Source organism: Rhipicephalus sanguineus, chromosome 3, assembly GCF_013339695.2.
Source record: "Rhipicephalus sanguineus isolate Rsan-2018 chromosome 3, BIME_Rsan_1.4, whole genome shotgun sequence".
NCBI classification, from domain to species: Eukaryota; Metazoa; Arthropoda; class Arachnida; order Ixodida; family Ixodidae; genus Rhipicephalus; species Rhipicephalus sanguineus.
Genome location: NC_051178.1, coordinates 80249124 through 80270625, shown reverse-complemented (window position 1 = coordinate 80270625; position 21502 = coordinate 80249124). Strand labels below are relative to the sequence as shown.

At 46.7% G+C, this 21502-nt stretch overlaps 1 protein-coding gene across 1 annotated transcript; it reads right to left on the bottom strand.

Moving 5' to 3' along the window:
* Positions 1 to 546: 546 nt before the first annotated feature.
* LOC119384992 (uncharacterized) lies at positions 547 to 13571 on the bottom strand. The gene is made up of 6 exons (XM_037652580.2): positions 13365 to 13571; positions 10646 to 10728; positions 6344 to 6457; positions 4281 to 4319; positions 2741 to 2785; positions 547 to 1092 (listed from the first exon to the last, which is right to left on the bottom strand). Exons 1-6 carry the CDS (start codon positions 13510 to 13512, stop codon positions 1048 to 1050), a joined length of 474 nt encoding a protein of 157 aa, XP_037508508.1. The 5' UTR covers positions 13513 to 13571; the 3' UTR covers positions 547 to 1047.
* Between the last annotated feature and the right edge of the window lie 7931 nt (positions 13572 to 21502).

Here is a 21502-nt window from a genome sequence, read left to right as displayed (position 1 = left end):
TCATGGAAACGGGGCCTCCATTTATATATTTGATTGCGTACTCCGTTTGGTAAACTTTAGAATAATAATAATGAAGAAAAGCGTTACGGATACAACCCATGGTCACATGTTCAGATCCTATCCGTAGCCGTTTGCGGTGCTTGTCTTACGTAGCGAAAGTTCCTGGTTTCTGAGGCGTTGACAGTTGAGGTGGTTGGTACATTTCGCTGTTAGTACGGAGAAGTGCTAGACGATGGGACAAGAACGCACAAGCTTAGGCGCAGGCTGCAGTGATTACTGGTTTGTTAGCCGCAGTTGCACTCGATGCTGATCACTGTTACGCTCAGAGAAGTCAGTTACGGGGAGGCAGGTGGGCGCTCATTCTGCCAGCTGAATGCCGGCTGAATTCACGCTTGATATGCAGTATACGTGAATCTTAATTGCGTAATGAATAAACTGCAAACTTTGATCAGAAGAGTGATTTATTTTGCGTACTTCCCTCAATACACAGCTTCTACGGCTGCCAGCACCCCTCTTCTCTGCTACTTCTCTCTCCCCCCCCCCTCCTCCTCTCAGCGTTGTGTTCTGGGTTTCCAAGTTCTGAGAAAATGTGGAAGCTGGGCGCCCACCTGTTTGACTGCTATAGGTATAAACTCCCCTCGTACTCCCGTAAAGCTAGCTTCTGTGCACGACTGTAAAGCGCCGCCGCGAAGCCACCTTGCCCACCGAAGTTTGTGTAGTTTGTTTTGCCTTTTGCTCCAAATTTTCGACAGACATCAGGAGAGGTGCCGCTAGTTATAATACTATGAAACGTGCATGTTAAGATTCTTTTACGTTGTATTACAAGAGTGCAGGTTACGAGTTTGTTCCATTCGTGGTGCAGAGTGCAGGTGACGAAGTGAACGTGGCGTTGTTTTGTTTCGACGCATGGGACCTCGATCTCTTGAGCCTAGAAGTGAAGAAGCCTACGAGCCTCTGACGTCACCTCGTAACTTCAACAACAAAGCCATCCGAATGAAAGTCATGCTAAATGTCGAACCCCGCCTTGACCACCTTGTCCCTGCATTCTCATATTTTCTTGCCCTTGAGTTTCATGGCGTCGGCGAGACATTTCTGTAAAGAAAACAAGCAAAGAGCTGAGAGTTGAGAAATATACGTCTTGGCTGCACGATCGCAGAGAATAGACCAAATTTTATCGATCAGAAAAAAAAAATCTTCGGTCAAGTTTTTATCATCTATAAATCATGTGCAGCCCAGTAACTCACGATAGTTTTCGTCAGGTTGTAAGTTGTCGCTGTTGCATATTATATTGTTGTGGTCCTCTGTATTACGCTGTTTAAACTTTTGACGATGCACAAACTGACGCAAACATCTGTGCTTCTTGATAAAGAGTTTCACGACGCTGATAGCAGCGGTAACTGAAGTAATACCCCTGACACACGGCCACTCTAAAGTCCTTTAGAAAAGGGGACATCTTCCGGAAAGGCGTTCGAGCGCAGTGACACACGACAAAGGAGTAACTCCCTTCCAGAAACGATCCTTTTCGGAAAGGCAGATCGCGCATCTACTTTTCGGCCAGGAAGGGAGTACTCTCGCACACAGTGCGCAGAATTTATGAATAAAAGAAAACATGTTGCAACACTAAGGTGCCTAGTGAGTTTTTTTTTTTTTTTGCGAGCGAAAATGTTTTAATTTTCAGCAGTAGAACGATTTGTCGAAAAGCGAACGTTTATACTTTCAAACGCCTGCACCACATCACTAGAAAACCGCCATGCCACCATTCGCTGATTCATAACAGGACCACGAGGAAACACGCCTCGCCTTCGCACAGTCAAGAAAAAGTACAGCAAAAGCAGGAACAGCAAAACAACTGTTCATAGTTGCCAGACGAAGTTAAGTTGCTGCTAAAAACGGAAAAAATGAACGGAAATTGCGAGTATGCGCGTTATAAGCCGCCAGACAATAAAAAAAAAGTTTTCATGCTTTAATATCGCGAAATATGATGTACATGTGCATTTTTTGAATACATTTCCTATTTTGTTGCTTGCACAAACAGCGCCATTTTTTTCTACAGCGTTTTTCTGAGGAACCACTTAAAGCAGTTGTCCGGTGCCGTGTGTCATCGGCACAGCTCCTTTCTGCAAATGGTCCCTTTAGGCGACAAAAGGGGTTTACCTCAAAGTACTTTACTATTGCCCGGGTGTCAGGGGTATAAGGTCCTAACACGATAAGAACTCGTGACAGAACGCTTTAGTGTGTTCGTGTCTGTGATTGTGTTTAGTGACTTCCTTAATAGAAACGTTACACTAAGCGTTGACGAGAATTTAATCTTATCGACTGTGCAAGCAGCGCGCACCTGGGCGTCCAAATAAGCACAAAAGTTGACAATGAAAAACGCTGAGCTTGTTCCTGCGTTTGTTCGTTTGTCGCGTAGTAAGCTGCTTAAACAATGGTCAGGCAACTGCAGCACAAATATTTCCCTAACTTCGACCAGTGTTTGTTCATTTTCATCCAAGTCCTTGCCCAACCCCGTCATCCGCAAAACTAACAAGCTGTCGCTTCGAACACCTGCTCCTCTGCATAAAATTAATATTTTAAGGAACACATTGGTAAGCCGTTTAATCAAAATTTCGTATCAGAGAATAGCTGCCAACCGCAGCGTTGAGGCTTTCACAGCCGCATAGCGTCTAGTACCTCACAAATCGCTGATCGTCCTGACGGACATATTCGAGGCCGATAAAGTAATGTATACTTCACTCACCCTGTACGACCGGTTGGACAGCTCGGGTGACAGGCCTTTCTCGAGCTGCGATGAGCAAAAGCGATAAAAGCTGATGGGAGATGGAATCATCTTTCGATATCGTCAGAGTCTTGGCCGATCCCTCATGTGCACGAATCCTTTAAAATGATTGAGGAATATTGAATTGCCTCTATTATCTAAACTTTCGCTGAAGGGCATTGTAATTGCATGGGCATGCATTAATGTGCAGAGGCTTTTCGCATTTTTTGAAGTAATAATCGTCAAGTGGTGCTGGTGGGGCAGTCTTGTGCCTAAAGCACGCACATTCATAATTAGGGGAGAGGTGGAAGGAACAGCACAATTTCGCATTTAAGGCCAACGCCTTAGATGCCTCATCAAACGCGAAAATTGACCGGCGCCCCGCGTCGGCGGTGTCAACACGAATGATGCAAGAAAGTCATCATCACGTGATGACGTCCCCACATGACGTCACAGATCGCCAAAATTCGTGACGTTATCATGACGTCATTGCTTGGTCAAAGGTGGGCCGATCCCGGAGGCAGTGCAAAACAAGGTGAGGTGCAGAAAGCTTACAATGCCTCCGATCCTGGAGGCATTGCAAAACCACGTTAGTTGCACAAAGCTTTCGGAGGGGGGCGCGGGAGGTTCAGTACATCGACTTAGAAGAAAAAGAAGATGGCTTTCTCCTTCGAGGCGACTGAGGCGGAATCACAAGGGACCCTGTGAGTTTTAATTTATTGTTTCGATACGTCATTTCTCAAAAATATGCGCGACTTGAAGTTATCTAAATTTACACCAAATATTGCCCTATACTTTAACCCGCGAGAACTTTCTTCGAGAACGCTCACGGTAAACCTCGTCTGACATTACGTCCTTTCGATTGATTAGGAGTGGGGCAAAACGTTGAAGTAATGCGACACACTAGATATGATCCCGAGATTTTACCTTCTCTACGTTATAACGGTATAGGAAGACATTTAACACAAACAAGAGCTTCGGTCTTTTGGATAAACCAGCTGATTATGTGTCTCGCAAGTTTGATGCAATGGCTTCGGTCTACACTTAACACACAGTTCCATTATCTGGTAATAAGAATGTCCATATTGCTCCTGTTTCATTAATGGCATTAACACCTACGTCATTAGTGCTATTAAGCTTGCTCATGGAAAAAAGGATGATCTTTTGCCGCGAAGAACGCGCAAGCGTGATCACAGTATTTTTAACATATTTGTAACACATTTCAACCGTTCGATTTTTTGAACCTCTTTCTCTCAACAGTTTCCACAAAGATGGCAAGACATGGTTCGAGTGCACAAAACGACCGTTCCACGTCGCTCACTTTTAATTTATATATGTATTTATGACACCGCGTAGTACTATGCCTAAGGGCAGGCTTTCGAAATTGATAAAAAATAAAAAAAAGATGCCATTCTTGAATGACACTGCGACTGACAGAAAACACAGGCGTTAACTGCGCACAGCAGCAGCTTGTGCTGGAATTATATGTGTTCGGTCAATTGAGAATAGAGAAATTGCATACCATTATAGCCTTGCGTTCCTTGTAGTAGCAGTCGTACACCTGCAAAGAGAAACAGCACCACGTCGAATGTACGACCACTTGGTGTGCATCTCCTCTGTTTCGTTAGCATATTTACTTCCGATGTGTCTTTCCAAGCTCCAAGTCCGCTCCTTTCTGTCGCAGGTGTGTCGAGTGAAATGTAGTAAAGAAGAGGCTTAACAGGGGCGCGCCTGCTGGAGTGCCGACATTGGTGACGTCTACATGTTGAGCCATAGATGGCGGGGACTTCTCAGATCCGTACAACCACACCCACGTACAAAAGAAAAAGAACAGGATGACCAGACACGTGACAACCTCGAAATTTAGCTTAATATTAGGAGATTCTCATTTGGGGGAGAAAAACTGAGGATGACGTTTAGAGGAGCTATTTAGGATCTTTTGAACGCCCGAAACTTTGAATTGTTACGTACCATTGCACACGAAAACTCAATCGCCGGACAACGTGCTTGCAGCGTGCGCATTTTTTTCCTCTAAGATTTTTCATCTCATTATACTACAATTTTTTTCTGCTTTTTAATTATTATTTTCCATCTGTCATCTCTCGTTGTATCCGTCATGTTCAGAGTGACGTCTCCCTCTGCGAAAGACGGCGCCCTTTTTAGCGCCACAGTAGTGTGCCTCGATGTGTGCGCCCCCCTTAGGGTGTTGCCATTCTTTGAAGGGGCTGATGCCGCCACGACGCCATTTTTTGCCCCGCGTCTCGTGCCTCTCAGCGCAGCTGCCGTAGAGGGGTGAGACGCCGGTAAGAAGCCGTGGGCTAAAATATGGCAGCCGCGCCGCAGTAGACGCCGCAGATGTCCTCACCCTGGACAAAACTCGCAACAAAACGCGCATCAAGGCACCCTACGCCACAGTGCTTCTAACGCTTAAGAAGTAAGGATGATGGGAAGGACGTGAGAAGCAATCATGGGAAGGGCGCGTGATGGCAAGCGGTGTTCATTGGTCACACCACGCAGCTATGCTAGATTCGTCTTCCGCTTTTCTGTTGAGCCGCTCTATCGTCGTTGTATCGCTCCTATCACCTATAGGATCACGCGCAAGCTTAGAAGATATAGTGTCTCCTATAACCATCGACAGGTACGGCTCAAGGAACCGAGGCTGAGAAATAAAGGAATCGAGTGTGACAGCTGATAAGCGCGGGTGGCTGGAGTTAGTGGCGGCTGTGCTCCAGTGCTCAGCAGTGCTCAAGCGTATTCCGGAACAAACAGCGTACACGGCGTTATGTTTGAGAAATTGAGCGCGTAGTGCGCGCATTTCCTAAGATTCACCGAATGGTAATAGGGAAGTAACAGTCTCACTGGGAGTTTTCTTACGATGGCTATAGCTAGCCGCCTGACATAATGCTTAGTCTCTTCCTTTCCACCGCGATCAAAACACGTGGATCATGCCAGAGCCGTCAAAATCTTGCAGCTAGCTCGAAGTCAACTTCAAGTGCCATCTTTAACATCAATTAAGCAGCACCGCATTTTTTTTTTTTTTAAAAAGGACCTCACAACTTCCACCGTTAATACTCGTTTACAAATGTGCCTGATATGCTCACTCAAAACGGTCTCGAATAAGAGGAAAGAACGAAGGAATGATGAAGCAGAGGTGTACTTTAAAATATATGACGCCGCCACACAGACACTGGAAAAACATTGTACTGGGACAAAGGCCGAGTCCAGCGGGCGCTATTGCAGTCTTATTATTTCCTAGCTAATCTTCAACGCGAAGTCAATACAGCACGAGGTGACAAGCAAATGGTTACGAATGTCCATTGGTAAAAACAAAAACAAAAGAAAATATGTCCGTATAGTCGTCTGTTTCAAGGAGAGACGCACATGGCAACTTTCAATTCAAATCATTGTTCGTTACGGTTAAAATCAAGTTAAGAAAACCTTGGCCAAACGAACATCGTTGCGCAAACAGTAATGGTTACTCAATCGGGACGTCCCCTGCTACGGCGTCTCTATGGAAGCTCGCCATTCCATTAGAGACGATAAATAATGTGATCAATTATACCTGCGTTGTCATGTATGCCCCACCTCTTTGCGGTAGGGTACGTCGTCGAAGAGTCGCTCGACGTATTCCACGGCGTGCATGTCCCGGGCGTGCTCGGCCGTGCAGTTGATGAACGCCTGGCGCTCGGCTTTACGCAGCTGCAGTATGGGGGAGAGGAGGAAGATGTCCGCATGACTCGATATAAAGTACCTAGCGACATTCGCTTCAGTGTTTGCAGCGGCTGCCATGCCGCACAGCATCGATTCATGCGCAAAAGGCGCATATAAAGAAGAAACATGGTGGTGCACCTGTAGGCGCTGCGCAAAGCGCCGACAACGCCGCCTCTCGCTGCCTCGCAGGTGAAAACTATCTTCTTATTCTTCGAGATCGATTGTACTGATACGATAACCTTACCCTCTTCCCCCTTGAAGATTTCTGCACATCACGTGGTTTTGCAATGCCTCTGGGATCGGCCCACCTTTTACCAGGCGACAGTGTAATGTGGTGACGTCATCATGTGACATCATGTTATGTGACATAAGGATGAAGTCACCAATTTTTGCGAGGTGTGACGCCGTGTTGGTTGCACAGATGGCGTCGTCTGCATCCACGCGACTTTTTGCACCGTTCATGTCGACATCGACGCCGCTGACGGTAACCTTTCGCGTTTGACTAAGGCTTTCGCCTTAATAGTTTCACTCACAGAGGTAGGTAAAATGTATCCGTCTCGATTCACCGACTATGAGTTTTTGGAGCAAAATGTGCACCTTTTCGTCCCATTGCGTAATACTTGTGGAGCGTACTCGAAACACCTTTAGCGCATGCACAACTTCTGGATTTATAGACTTAAACGTGGAAGTTTTTAATTAACGTACACTTGGTACGGAAAATTAGAGCCTTTGTTCTGTCCGAATTTATGTTCAGTTTTCTTTGGACCAATAGATAGGAATACTCAAGCATTTATTCGCCATGGTAACTGAACTTGAATAATTGAATCAAGCGCAATAAACACGCCGACGTGGTCTGCGTAAAGTATAATAAATTTGGCCTTCTCAGAGATAGAAACGATATCATTGAAGTATAAATTAAAGAGCAACGGGCCCAAAAACGCTGCCCTGCAGGTGACCACAACGTATTTCTTTGGCTATTAATGTAATAGTTCCGACAGAAACGAACTGGCATCGTCTATCAAGATAAGGTTCCTGCAGTTCCTATCGAAAGGAGTCGAAAGGCCCTAATTTTCCTTTTGAATTGTTTGTAGATTAGGATGACCTAATTTATGAGGCCAACCGCCTGTTCGACACGTATTAATAATATTTTTGTGCTTCAGGTGCCAAAACCACGATGCTATTATGAAGGAAAGAAGGTGACTTTTAAGGGCTCTTTTTTTTCTTTGTTAGACACAATATTAATGGGAACTAACAGACAATAATGCTAAGAAAATGAGGCACGCGATAGCGGAGGGCTCCGAAAAATTTCAACCGCCTGAGGTTTTTTAACGTGTACTGACATCGCACAGTAACGGGCCTCGAGCACTTTCGCCTCCGTCGAAAAGCGACCGCCGCGGTCGGGATTGAACCCACGACTTTCGGCTCAGCAGGCGAGCACCATACCACCGTATTGCCATGGCGGCTGCTAAACAAGTATGATTATTCTTAATAGCATGTGTTCAAACTTCCGCAAGATATTTTCGTTTTCGTTAAGAACTATAACTAGTTTTACTATGAGGGCAATGCTGTAGTTAAGTTACGCAAATTGGAGGCGAAAATGTTTGAGGCCCGTGTACTTTGTTTTAGGTGCTCGTTAAAGAACCCCAGGTGGTCGAAATTTCCGGAGCCCTCCACTACGGCGTCTCTCACAATCATAGCGTGGTTTTGGAACGTTAAACCCCAGATATTATTATTATTAGTTACGCAAATTCTGGTTGCACTGGAGGCCTCCTTTGAGGAGCAGATAAGTGACATAGGTAGAATATACGGGTAGTTCATACTGCGATGCTCTTCATTGCTTCTTAGCATTTAATTAGGACTTAGGCCTTTTTGTTACCATGAGCGATTTACGTTCTTCGGCGCACGGGTACCTATAGCACATAACCTCAATAGTCAACGTGGATCCACCAGCTGTTACATAGCAGGCATTGTGCACATGTGAGCTAGTTACAGTGGCGGTGTTTGCGTTGTTCATACAGAAACAGCGCTATGATTTCTCGACAGGTGCTTTCTTTTTCTTTGTTTATCCTATCTCCACTGCCATATTCTTTCGTACGTCCTTCAAAGTTAAGGCTGTCAGTATAGTTTTACTACGAAGGCTACGCAAATAGCGATTGCACTAGTTGAGCGTTTTGACTGACACAGTACAGGCGCAGAAATATTTGTCCACGAGTGAATCAAAAATAAAATTTTGTTGCTGGCTGTGACACGCAGTTGTATCCGGTACTTGAATGCAACGCTATTCAATGATTGCTCCAATTTTCTCGGATTATTCTAGATGTTGTCCTGAGATATCCACCAATAAACCTTTCGAAATCGAAATGATCGCTCCCATTTCACTCGTTTCGCATTAAGAACACGGAGTTTCAAAATAAAGCTAAGCAAACGTTGTGACTCATGCCGATTGCGTTGGGAACGCTGACGGAAGCCGGCCTCGTTTTGTGCCAGCCGGCAACATGGTGTGCAGCTGTTATCAGTTCCGCCCAGCTTCTGGATTGGCATACTACCGGGAATCAGCTGTACGTCACATGGGGAAGGGGGTGCTCGTTTGTCCTTGTGACAATGCCCCTGCCTCGGAGTGCAAATGTATATAGCGTTCCAAGTGCGAGGTTTAACGACAATCATATCGGAAGGCAATAGACGTATCCAAGAAACTTTCGTTGTTTTCGTGCTGTCGATTGTCTACTGATAATAATAATAATTATCACTTAACGTTATTTAACAGGCACCTAAAGCTAGCTAAACGGGTGTTCTTGCATATCGCCTTCGTCGGAATGCGGCAGTCCTGGCCTGGAACCGAGCCCGCGCCTCGAGCTCAGCAGCGTGGAACCTTCTCTGTTGTATGTGGTATGCACGGCTGTTTAAAATTCGTCCTGGTCCGCGATTGTCCACAAACGCCTACGTAGAGTAATATCGAAATTGGTGTAGTCAATTGACAAATATTTCATAATTATGTTTATTGTTGACCTTGTACGTGCCCGCCATAACAACAACAACAAAAAAAAATATCTCTCTGAAAAGCATGAGCCATCTTTAGAAGAACCATTTGCGTAGATATTGAGGAAATCATTTGTACTGAAATGAATGACAGCGTTAGCTGAAGCATAAAGCTGAGTCGTTTTTGCTGATTCGGTTATATTAACGCAGTTGTAGCGCTGAAAAAAAAATGCTAACTTGCAAGTTTCGCTTGCAGGGCGAAGCATTCATCGCGTTTGAACTCGGTCCTGGGACAGTGTTCCAAACACGTACAATACGCGCGGGCGCCATGCTGGTATACAGAATGCGCGAAACAACTGCTGGGCACAGACAGCGCGTTCTTTAATTAAAGAAGCGCGCATGTAACGTGGCGGCAGGTGTTCCTTTTTGTAACGCTGTGAGAAAAATCTACATATGCGGCTCTGCGGATGCATCGTCAACGGAACCGCACTGCAGTGGTGCTTACAGCGTGCATATGCCTTGGAAGTCTGCGTAATTTCTCTCGCAAGAAGGCAAAAACACAGCATGAAGCATACGTCTTGCCGCGCGAGATTTGCAGCTATGATCGATGTCACGCTGCTAATGAAAAGCGTAGAAGGTCCAGCACTATATGATACTCACTGTGAGAGGACGCCTATACCATGCTCGGAAAGCCGCTGGATGTAGAATTACTGTATATGCTGTAGCATATACAGTAACTCTAGCTGGATGAAAGTCTGAGCGCCAGACTGAACATCCCTCACTAACTCGCAACGATGTCGTCAACTTTGTCAGCGTCTCCTTGAGTATTGTGAAGTGTGGTTCTAAGAACGGTCATTCTAAGGGAACGAAGTACTCACAATATAGGAAGTTCTGAGTACTTGCCCTTCTCCAAGACGGCTCAAACGCGAAAACATACTTTGAGATATTTGTGACGCTGCATGTGACGTGCCACAACGAGATTTATTCGTGTGGTAGGTCGTCATATCATACCGGGAAGTTTTTTTTTTTTTTTCGCTAAATCAATCATAAGCATGAAGGGTTCTGAAGGGATAGTTCGTACCCGTTTTAACTGCGTTACCACTGCCCCTTATTAGGCTGTGCCCATTCAGTATTGCCACCAATGCCCATTACTTAAGAGCATTTCGTAGCATGCATCTCGGTTAGCGTGGATGTTCATACCTTGATGGCTTGGGTCTTTGTGGGGGACTTGTACTTCAGCCTGCAATGTCGCATTTGTCTCCGGGCTTCGTCGTGCGGCTCGCCTGTGAACCAGAAGCGTCAGAGAGAGAGAAAGAGAGAAAAAGCGAGTTCTTAATTGCTGCAGGGCCTTAGAATAAGTGAGACAGGGATTAGTTAATGGGCACGGTAACGTTTGCCTTGCTATTGTCTTAGCGTGCTACTCAAGAATATGAGGGGATCACTAGAGGTCATACATCGAGGCCAAGCAGATGCTTCTTGCCTGGAGTGCAATCTTCTGACGAGAGGACTAAATAGACTTCGTCAGAGTCGATTTCGGCACTGTAGAAGAAACCTTGTCGAAATTGTCACACATGCATTGCCAAGGATTCACTTTGCGGCAAGCGCCGGTGCGCGTGAAGGCTTGAGAATGATTGCCTCGCTGCCGACACAGATCCGTATACGTGCTTCCATGACTTATTCGTGGTGTGGCGCCCGTACGCGTAGGACGGTTGTACTTTATAAACTCACATGACATGGGTCCGATTACGCTCACAAACTGTATTGTAAGAATGCGGCGCGCACTTACTCTGTAGGCATTGATCGAGAATAGACATACACACAAGACCACGAAAGGCTAATTGAGCTATCTAAGGTCAACTAGACTTTACGAGCTTACGAAATCGTAGCTTGTGCGTTCACATTGATTGCGTGCCTCTACAAAATCTTTATTACCCACCCTTTTATTCGTTCTGTCGGGTATGTTAAGGTCAGCTAAAGAACTTATGAAGATTGCATAATTATCAGATTGTATTAGCAATGAGAAATTTGGGAACTGTGCAGCGAAACACCTTACTCAGGCAGAGTTAATCTCTCCTTTGTCTTTTTAGGCTAGGTAATGCGTGCTTGAATAAACTAGAATACAAGCAAAATAAAACATACAGGTGTCCCTAAAAGGAGACCCTGGACTACCCTTGCGTGTGAAGTATCCAGCGTTGTTTCCGCCGTGCAATCACGGACGTCGCGACCTTCGCCGTCGCGCCGTGCACTTAGTTTACGTACCCCTGAGAAGTAGCTTGAATGAGCAAAATATACAGTAAATTTAGCAGTTGAAAAGCAACAGACAAGCAATTAACACATAAAAGAGACCGCGGCCCACCCTTGCGGGTGAATTACTCCGTGATGTTTTCGCCGTGCAGTCACGGCGGCAGTCGCGGACGGTGGTTCAGGACGAACTGCCGCAGCACCTCACTACACGCTAGACGGATGAACGCCCCCGAACTTTCACCACCTGCGTCCTCCATCTAGCGCTCGTGCAGTGCTCGCCAGAACACACGGCTTTACCTGCGCTTCTATGGTCATTGTTGGCAGACAACACCACAACGACCTCGGTCTCCCGGCGTAGCGTGTGCGCACCCTGCGACGCCATTGTCCATCCTAAAGGGTGTACATGGTCAGAGTACGGTCCCGCCCACCTCCCACCGCTGAGCCGAGTGTTTTGTTATGACTCGGTCACAGCTTTGGTGGTGAATCAGGGCATTTAGGGACTATAAGTCACTCTTACTTGTGTAACCATAAAGTCAGGGTGAAACATCGGCAGCTAATGGCAGTCAGGGCGAACTGGCTGTAATTTTAAGGTAGTTAAAATGGCACAGTGGAAAGCAGATGGTAAGGCATAGCAAAATATCATCGTACATTCGTGTCGTATGTTGAGGCACATTTTTCAGTTCACTTATATCCGACGTAGAATGAAGACCCCTGTCAGCTATCTCCAGTTATCCCTGTGTCACGGTTTAACGTCACAGGAGCGTTCATGAGCGTAACATCACTATATATAGTCTGCACATACCGCACTGTGGAGCATAGAAACTTCAATGTGTATTGGTTGTGCGAGCCACGATTTACCACGTTATCCGTGGATTGCATGATAAACAACGATAGCGTGGTTTCAGCTCGGCTTAGTCCATGAAGCTCGTTCGCTCTGAGAAGCGAGGAGCCTCGCAGTTTTTTCTTTTACCTAATGCCAGCACTGAGTGCAACTACTCAACCTTTCTACGCAGAGATGAAATTCCATCAGCTTTTAGCTGTAAATTCAGCGCATGATAGTTTGACAAACCCCGTTGCTCCATTTATAATGAGGACTAGCACATTTCTGTGGAATATCAAGGGCGTGTGTGTTGATTGATCTTGGAACAGGTAATTTCAGGAAAATATGTGAGCCCAAGCCTGCTAGAAAATTTGGTGCGCACTTGTGAATTTTCACTTCATTCTTTTTTTTTCATCGCTATACAAACTACGACGTTAGGTAAATTTCTAAAACAATCCAAAGCCTTCCGTGTATTCTAAATGCCTCCGAGACTCGACATTACCTAAAACGCAGATATGCTTAGCACATTAAAAAAAGTGTCATGTTAAGTGAAGCATACTGACTGTGATACGTATAATAAGTCCCTAAAGAAGGTCGGAAATGGCCTGAAACATTAGGCAGACATTCTACAAACTGCCGCCACTAATCGAGTTAATCGAAACACTTAACGTATAAAAGGCGTCACCACGGTTATGTGCCGCCACTAAAACAGAGACTTCGTGAAGGTGTTTAATGTCTGCTTGATTGCTAGGTTGAGTACGTCATACCTCATTTAGGACTATAGGATGAGATCATAAGACTATCGTTGCTGAAACAGGAACTATGTTGTGCTGTGCTGAGCGGGTGTGCACTCACAATCACAGTGTGACGATTCCTTCGCGGCTGCGCTCGCAGCGGGGGTCGTTGTGTTGGCGGCACCAGGCTCAGTTGTCGTGCTGGGGTCTTCGCAAACCGCGACCATCGCCAAGCTGAAGAGAAAGCAGAAAATCCAGAGACGCGCCATAGTTTCCCTTTTCCTAAGACCGGCGCAGCTGGAGGTGTTTCTCTGGCGATTCCTTTCAGAGGACTGAACAATAAGCAGGGGACGTCCTTTTATACTTTTTCTGCTCGGCCATAGTGGAATGCAGCTAGTAAAGGCACTAGTGACGCAAGTTGTTCTAGCCCTGGCTTTTTTCTGCATTTTGATTGACATTCTTATTGACGAGCTTTTTTTTAAAATTTGCACAACAGTCTTAAGGCACAGCTGTCGTGGTCCCACTTCGCCGTGGCGTACCCGTGAATACGCTGACGGGCTGAACTAACACACTATGTCAGCCAACGAATACGCCCCTGCTCCGTGCTTCGCGCGCGTGAGGCGCTGATCTGTACCTAGCGTGAGCGCACGGTAACTACTTTCGCAGTAGTGACCTTGAACACTACGAGCATCGCCTGGCAGTTCAGAGAACAAGCCATGCTGTGTAAAAAGGAATTTGGAACTGTACCGTAACGTTATATAACTATAAACAAAGCATTATGAAGGATTTATTTATTGATTCAAGACATTTTACTTGGCATGAAAATTCTACTAACCAAATGGGAGCCCCCTGCAGGGCACAGCCACCCTTTGGTTTCCTCCGCTGTCAGAGCCCGACCGTCGAATCATTACAATCAGTAAGGGCCAGTGTTGCAACGTATGACCTCTTAATGATCGAAAATGGGATTGGGGATAGCGTCTACGACAGGGTTGAACTGCCGTCATAATTGGTGCTCCAAGCTCGATGCTGTTCATATCAGTTAAATCAACGTTGCCATCTTTTTGCTGATGTAGTCATGCAGAGGGGAGAGGGAGGGGGTCCAAATCTCTTGAATTTTTTTTAGTTTTGCATGTGTATATGCCTATATATACACGCTCACATACATACATACGTACATACACACATAAAGTCCAACAAAAGAAAATAGATTAAAAATTCAACAAAAGAACATACATAAAATCCAACAAAAGAAAAGATATGCCGCAGGGGACAGCCATCTTTGTGAACTTTCGGCAATCCGTACGCTCTCGGAGTCGCTCCGTCAGACGAAAAAAGACGACGGTATTAGCCTATCTGCGCATGCTAAAAACGAGAGGAATAGTTGAACAATCGTTATGCCGTCGTCTTTTTTCGTCTGACGGAGCGACTCCGAGAGCGTACGGATTGCCGAAAGTTCACAAAGATGGCTGTCTCCTGCGGCCTATTGTTTCTTTTGTTGGATCCCCTACATACAATTTGTCAAAGTTTTTGTGTGAAATTTATAAACTTGCGGAAGCAAACACGTTCACGGTTAAGAATTCCAAAGAATTTGTCACGATGATACGTCAGCAACAGCTTGGTGATGAGGGTGTTATGGTATTATTTGATGTCGTGTCTTTATTCACCAACGTGCCATTTAACTTCGCCACTGCGGACATGACTGAATAGCATAAAAAATCCACAGACAAGGTAGAGACGACAGACAGTACGGAGCGCTCCGTCCTGTCTGTCGTCTCTACCTTGTCTTTTTTTTTTTGTTGTTGCACCATTCAGTCATGTCTGCAGTTAATACGCACCAACTAGCCCAACTCACGTCTCTAATTATGCTAACTTTGCCACAGGTATAATCGAGAAGCGCCTGCAAGATGATTGTACGTTGGCAAGTCGCACTTCTCTAACTGTAGATGACGTCTTGATTTTGCTGAGATTCTGCTTGAAGCAAACATATTTCGCTTTTGCTGGAGCTGTATAGCACCAAATAGAAGGTCTCCCGATGGGCGGTCCCGTGTCAGTAATCGTGGCAGATCTGTTAATGGAACACGTGGAAACTGCATTTCTGTCAACCTCTCCTTTCGCTGTCAAAATCTACTGCCGCTATGTAGACGACACTTTCGTCATTATAGAAAAGCGCAATCTGCATGCCATGCATGGGGCTCTGAATAACGTTCATCCTTCCATCCAGTTAACTTGCGAAGTGGAGGATGGTGGCACTTTAGCCTTTCTCGATGTGCTGGCACGTCGGAGCGAGGGCGATTCATTGGAGACAGCCTTATACCGCAAATCTTGCGATAGCGGCAGTGTGCTGAGTTTCGACTCGCACCACCCTGCGGGACACAAATATGCAGGTGTGCGTACACTTCTGTCACGCTGCGACGCGCTGTCGTCGACGCAGGACCTAAGGGAGCATGAAGAAACTAATGTTGCCACTGTTTTGAATAAACGGAGCTACCCTCAGCGCTTTGTCGTCGATACACGACGCCGCATGCAACGACCTCGCGAGAGCAGCACTAATCGGGCAACTTTTTTTGTGTGCATTCCGTATGTTCGCGGTGTGTCAGAAGCAGTGCGTTGGGCCTTGAGGCCTTTGGGAGTGTGAACTGTGTTCAAACCCACACGCACACTCGCCAATGTGTTCGCGAAACGTAAGAACCGCACCCCTCCGGACGAATAAAGCGGCGTGGTGTACAAGGTCAACTGCATGGACTGTGATGCCAGTTACTTCGGTGAGACGGGGCGACGACGTCGTACTCGCCTCAAGCAGTACGCAAGGGACGTTGTAAAAGGCACACATGCAACACGTGCTCTGTCTGACAAAAGGACACGTGTTAGATTTTGACAATGTGACGACACCGGCACGGGAAGAATGATGGGGACCAAGGAAATTTGTAGAATCGTGGTTCATCCATCGTAATCAATTTGCAATTTTGTGCTTAGAACTTAATAAGAATGCGAAAGCAAAAGCCTGGTTGGACGCATAGTGTTGTGGAATGAAGCCCTGAGCCCGCACAGCGACGCATAGGCATCATGCGACGGTGTTCTCGAAATGAGACAGCAGCGCAAGAACCCACAGCTGCCAAATTTGGCCCGGCCTCGATATGGTGGCTAGACATAGCCTCGACTAGAAGAGGACGCGACTCGCGCGTCTCCCCACGTCTAGACCGCGCATGCTTGGCAGGGGCATCCCAGCAGGACATGGTGACTACTGCGCTGCTGCTCGCACGAACGGCTGAAAAACGAAGTGCGAAGTAGACGGGCAGCTCGCTCGCTCACGTGCCTTCTCTTTATTTTTTATTGATTTGAATGAAGTACTCTCGATGCTGGCGTGCTCAGACGCAGGTGGCTCGCTCACTTCTTCCTTTGCAAGATTTATTTGGGGCTTCACACGACCTTGAAACGTGTTCGTCTTAAAAATGTCAATATTCTTTTCTGTGACATTGCAGTGCCGAAGTCCAGGCAGTCGTTACGCAGCACTGAAGGGCAGACAGACGAACTTCTGAAGGACAGGGGGCCATATTAAGCTGACTAATTTATTGTTTAAGTTTATCTACACTGCAGGGGCACCTCGACAGGATACAACATAAAACTCAAAGAAAACCGGCGCGGTCTCTGCTTGGTCCGGCCCTTCGCGTCCTGAACTCGGCAAAGCCGTCTTTTATTATCTTCCCCCACATCCACCAAACACACCTCTCACAAAGAGTTGAAGTTAAAAAAAAAAAATCGTGGGGCCGCAACATTTATATGGGGACTGATTACCAGCAACACAATATTCGCATTTATGCTCATGTAAGACGCCTGCCTGCCCGCGTTTCTCCGGCGTGGGCGACTGCGGCCTGTGACGTTTTTCCTTGGACTCGTGGTCTTTCGACATTGTCCGCTTTCGCTGTTTGTATTCGCGGTGCCTCTATTCGCGTTGCTTCAGTAGACTCCTCTCCGCTCTGCAGAAGGACCTCTTCTTCGGCCAGTTGGTGTTTGCTAATAATCATGTGGTAGCGCACAGACACATAAGAAAGACACGGAAACACACAACACAGGCGCCTGTGTTGTGTGTTTCCGTGTCTTTCTTATGTGTCTTCGCGCTACACCATTATTATCCTCTCCGCTCTGTTAGCTTTCTTTCTCCTGCATGACCGCGCTTCGCCGCACCCCTGAATTTTTCAGGTAATGGCGAGAGAGCCATCAGATGACACCCCGAAAAAGAACTAAGTTAGGGTGTGCGAACAGTAAATTTTACAACCGAATCGAGTACGAATACAGATCGAATACTGTTCGAATAGTTTTCTAAAACTGAGACAACCATTTTCAAAGCAGCCCAAGACTGGTAAGGTAACAATTTTTAAAACAGCCCAAGAATTCTACAACATTTTATTTGGAACAGATACTCACAAGCTTTTACAAAGGAACATTACGATTACTTTTAACCCACAAAAAAAAAACACAATTGTTTAAAGTGAGGCAAGCTCCTATGCAGCAGCCACTAGAGCCTTCGAAATATTTTGTAACTGCAGGCAGAAATACAGCAGTGACTACAGTATTCAATGTGGTAATTTATCAATAGCCTTTAAATTAACCCTCGCTGTTCCAACGTCTAGTTCCTTCGAGAATTTTTCGTCGTTGCTGATTATTCGAAAAATATTCGGTATTTCGAATATGCACTATTCGATTCGAGTACAGAACCGAATATAAAGCTATTCGATTCGTTATTCTAAATTTTCGAATATTCGTACACCCCTAGAACTAAGTTGATATGGCGCAAAGGCGCTGGCGTGTACATGGACGTACTTGACAAGACGGACGTCCCCGGGCGCTCGACGCCGCCGACGGGAAAAGCAAGGCACAGCCGGCGCCGGAAGGTCCAAGGTGTTCATGCGAAAAAATAACTACGACAACTTCGTCACACCACCCCCCTACGGTAAAGAGCTAAGCTTGCTAGCGAGCTTTACTCCTATGCCTGTTACCACTCGAAGAATTCGCTAAAAGTGCTCTTGAAGAATTCTGGTGGTCATAGCTTTTGCGAGATGGTCATCACCCTGTCAGTGAGAGGCGACGCAGAAATTTGAGGGGGGACTCAGGATCTCCGGCCATCCCCCTGGTCGAGATACACTGCGCGGAAGAAAACAAGGACGACAAGCAGACGAGTGCTTTGAAATTTTATTCAAAAAATTGCAGTGGCTTAGCTCGGCTATGCCAGGATATACGTAGCGTTAGCAAAGGTTCAGCTGATTATTCTTAGCTTTCCAGATTGTCTAGGATTATTAGCCTTCTTCTGTTCATTCTTCGTACGCTTAACCGCTAATTGCCAGGTTCTTCGAGATACGATGAGATAAGCTTCTTGGCTCTTCTGCGCCGTTGAGCAGCATTTGCGCTCTACTTCTCCACTGCGTTACCCACCTGCAAACGCCAGTCGGAGGCGCTATCAAGCGGCTCCAGCACAGTGTCAGAATGCACAGCGAAGGCGAATAGCTGCGCGCGTGCTGGCGCCAATACGTCTGCCAAGGCTACGACGTCACTCCTCTGGAAAGCGCAGACCGGCGGCGGCGAGTCGCGCGCGTCGGCGCCAGTTTGTCTGCCGCGGCTACGACGCCACTCCTCCCGAGCGCGCAGACAAACAGCGGCGAGCCGCGCGCGGCGGTGGCGGAGAGCGCGTGAGATGTCGGCTCCGGTGAGCCAGCTGTGTGACGTCACTGATCCTCGCGCATGCGCAGCACGGCTCATGAGGATCCACGTGAAATCGGCTCCGGCTAGGCAAGTGTAGCTAACGCTACAAAAGTTCGGAATACCACAAGTACTCTAAATATTCTTTGCTTTGGGGACGCTTCATTGGAATGTAGTAACAGGAACGTCTGCGGGGCCATCTGCGAATTCCTGGATGACACAATGAGATTACCTTGCTAATTCATTGTTTTTCAAATCATTGTTTCAATTCTCTAAAAAAAAGAACTCTTATTTATTTCTTTATGTCCTTTTTCTGTATCACGACATTCACGTTATTCTATTTGAAAAAAGCAATTTTTCCCTTTCCCTGACTTATACTTAATGTTCCAATTTACATCAGCCGCCGGCTTCTTGGCCAATCCCCCGTTGTGGGTGTGAGCTAAATGCAAGGAACCAGCAAGCAAGCAAGCGCTGTCCCCGCCTGCTTGTCGTCTTTTTTTCCGCGCAGTTACCTCGATCATGAATCACCAACTGGCCCAATCGTCCACTTTGATGCCCCCGTGGATCCGCGCCTGTGGTGTCGAAAGATTTTTTTTTAGCCGCTTCAAGTAGTACAAGGCTTCCTTACATTCATCGCGTGGCGCACCACCTCATAAGAGTGCAGGAAAATTTTTCGTACGTCTTTTCCGCACCGAGTAAATTGTCATTTTTATGTAGCGAACTACAGTCGAACTCGCGAAAAAAAAACTGGAAATATGTTTGATATATCGTATAATTCGATATAAAACTTCTGAAGAACTTGCTTTATTTTATACGCGAATTTCGGTGCGCAAGTTGGCTTCACGACACTGCTTTAAGATAATGCAAGAAAGGCGGCTTCCTGGCAGTACCTGAATTCTTTTTTTCCGTTGTTTGTATTTGTTTTTGCGGGTTATACAGAGGTGACTTTTTTGTTTTATATTTTTCCGCGGCTTGTACGGGGCTGCGGGTTACACGCGAGAAAATACGGTATCTATGTGCACAACTCAACATCTTCACACGCAGCTGTGCGCACTCGTCGGGCGCCTCAAGTGTGCCTTGTTCTTCACTACCGTACTCAGCTTGATTCTTGAGGCGACGTCAGACTTCTGTTCTCTACTTTCGACTGCGTTGATCATCGCCGGCTTTGCGGAGAACAGCAGGTTCTTATTTTTTTACGGCAGCCATTGCCTTACGGAGCGGAGAATCGCTGAGAAGCGAACCCAACGGGCACGACGACCAGAAATCACGGGACGAAACACATGACGACAAGCGGTGGTATGTACTCGCTCTGCGCGGCGCTCTCCTAATCACACCGCTCGCTCTCCCAAATGCATGCGGGAAAGTCCCCTTCCGTGAGGATAAGCAAACTTCCTGTGAGGGAAAGCCAACTTTTCGGGGCGTTTCGCGCTCTCCGACGTTCGATGTATGAAGTGTTCCGGCTATTTTTGTTCGATTTAGCCGTAGATTTTCCTATGCATTAATGTTAAAACATTGTCGTGTTCGAAAATAGTTCTATATAAAGCACAATTCCATTTACTCGAGTCCGATATAGTCGGATTTGACTGTAGGGGGTAGAATCCGACTCAAGAAACCTGACTGCACTACTGGATGTCTGAGGCTAACCCGCCACGGTGGTTTAGTGGTTATGGTGCTCGAATGCTGACCAGAAGGTCGCGGGATCGAATCCCGGCTGCGGCGGCCGCATTTTCGATGCAGGCAAAAATGATTGAGGCCCGTGTACTTGGATTTAGGTGCACGTTAAAAAACCCCAGGTAGTCGAAATTTCTGGAGCCCTCCACTACGGCGTCTCTCGTAATCGTGTCGTGGTTTTGGGGCGTAAAACCCAAACAATTATTATTATTATGGATGTGTTAGGCAATCCGTACCATGCACCACCGGTATAGAATCCCCTTGACTTGCGGCGGTGTGTACATAGGAAAGAGAGGTCCACGTCCTCTCCTTTGTCTATTGTCTAGTGTTTGCGCTAAATACCATTATGAGAGACAGGTGTCTGTCTTAATGACCGCCTTAGAGAACTCGCGGCGTCCCATCCGAAGATTACTGACACAAGTGTTCTTCACTATGCCAAAGAGAGAAGGCAAGAGGTCCTTGAGCGTAGCACATGATGAGGCAGGGGCTGGGCGCAGTTGGCATGCCTTCTATGGCGTTACGAGAAAAAGATCAGATTTGCTTGAGCCCCAGACAGTCTTCTACGGGCATGCATATATATTCACAAAGCTCGGCCCTTCATCATTTGTATGCCACCTGTGCTATCACATTTAGAAAAGATATTGTAGCGTTAGCTACACTGGCCGAGGCGAAGCGATTTCGCGTGGCAGTTTGAGAGCCGTGCTGCGCATGCGCGAGGAGCAGTGACGTCACACGGCGCATAGCTGGCGCACGGGAGCCGCCGCCGCGTGCCTCGCCGGTCTGCGCATTCCAGAGGAGTGAAGTCATAGCCGCGGCAGACGCACTGGCGCCGGCGCGCCCCCAGCTGTGCGCCTCCGTTGCACAGTGGCCGTCTGGCACTGCGCCGGAGCCACTTGA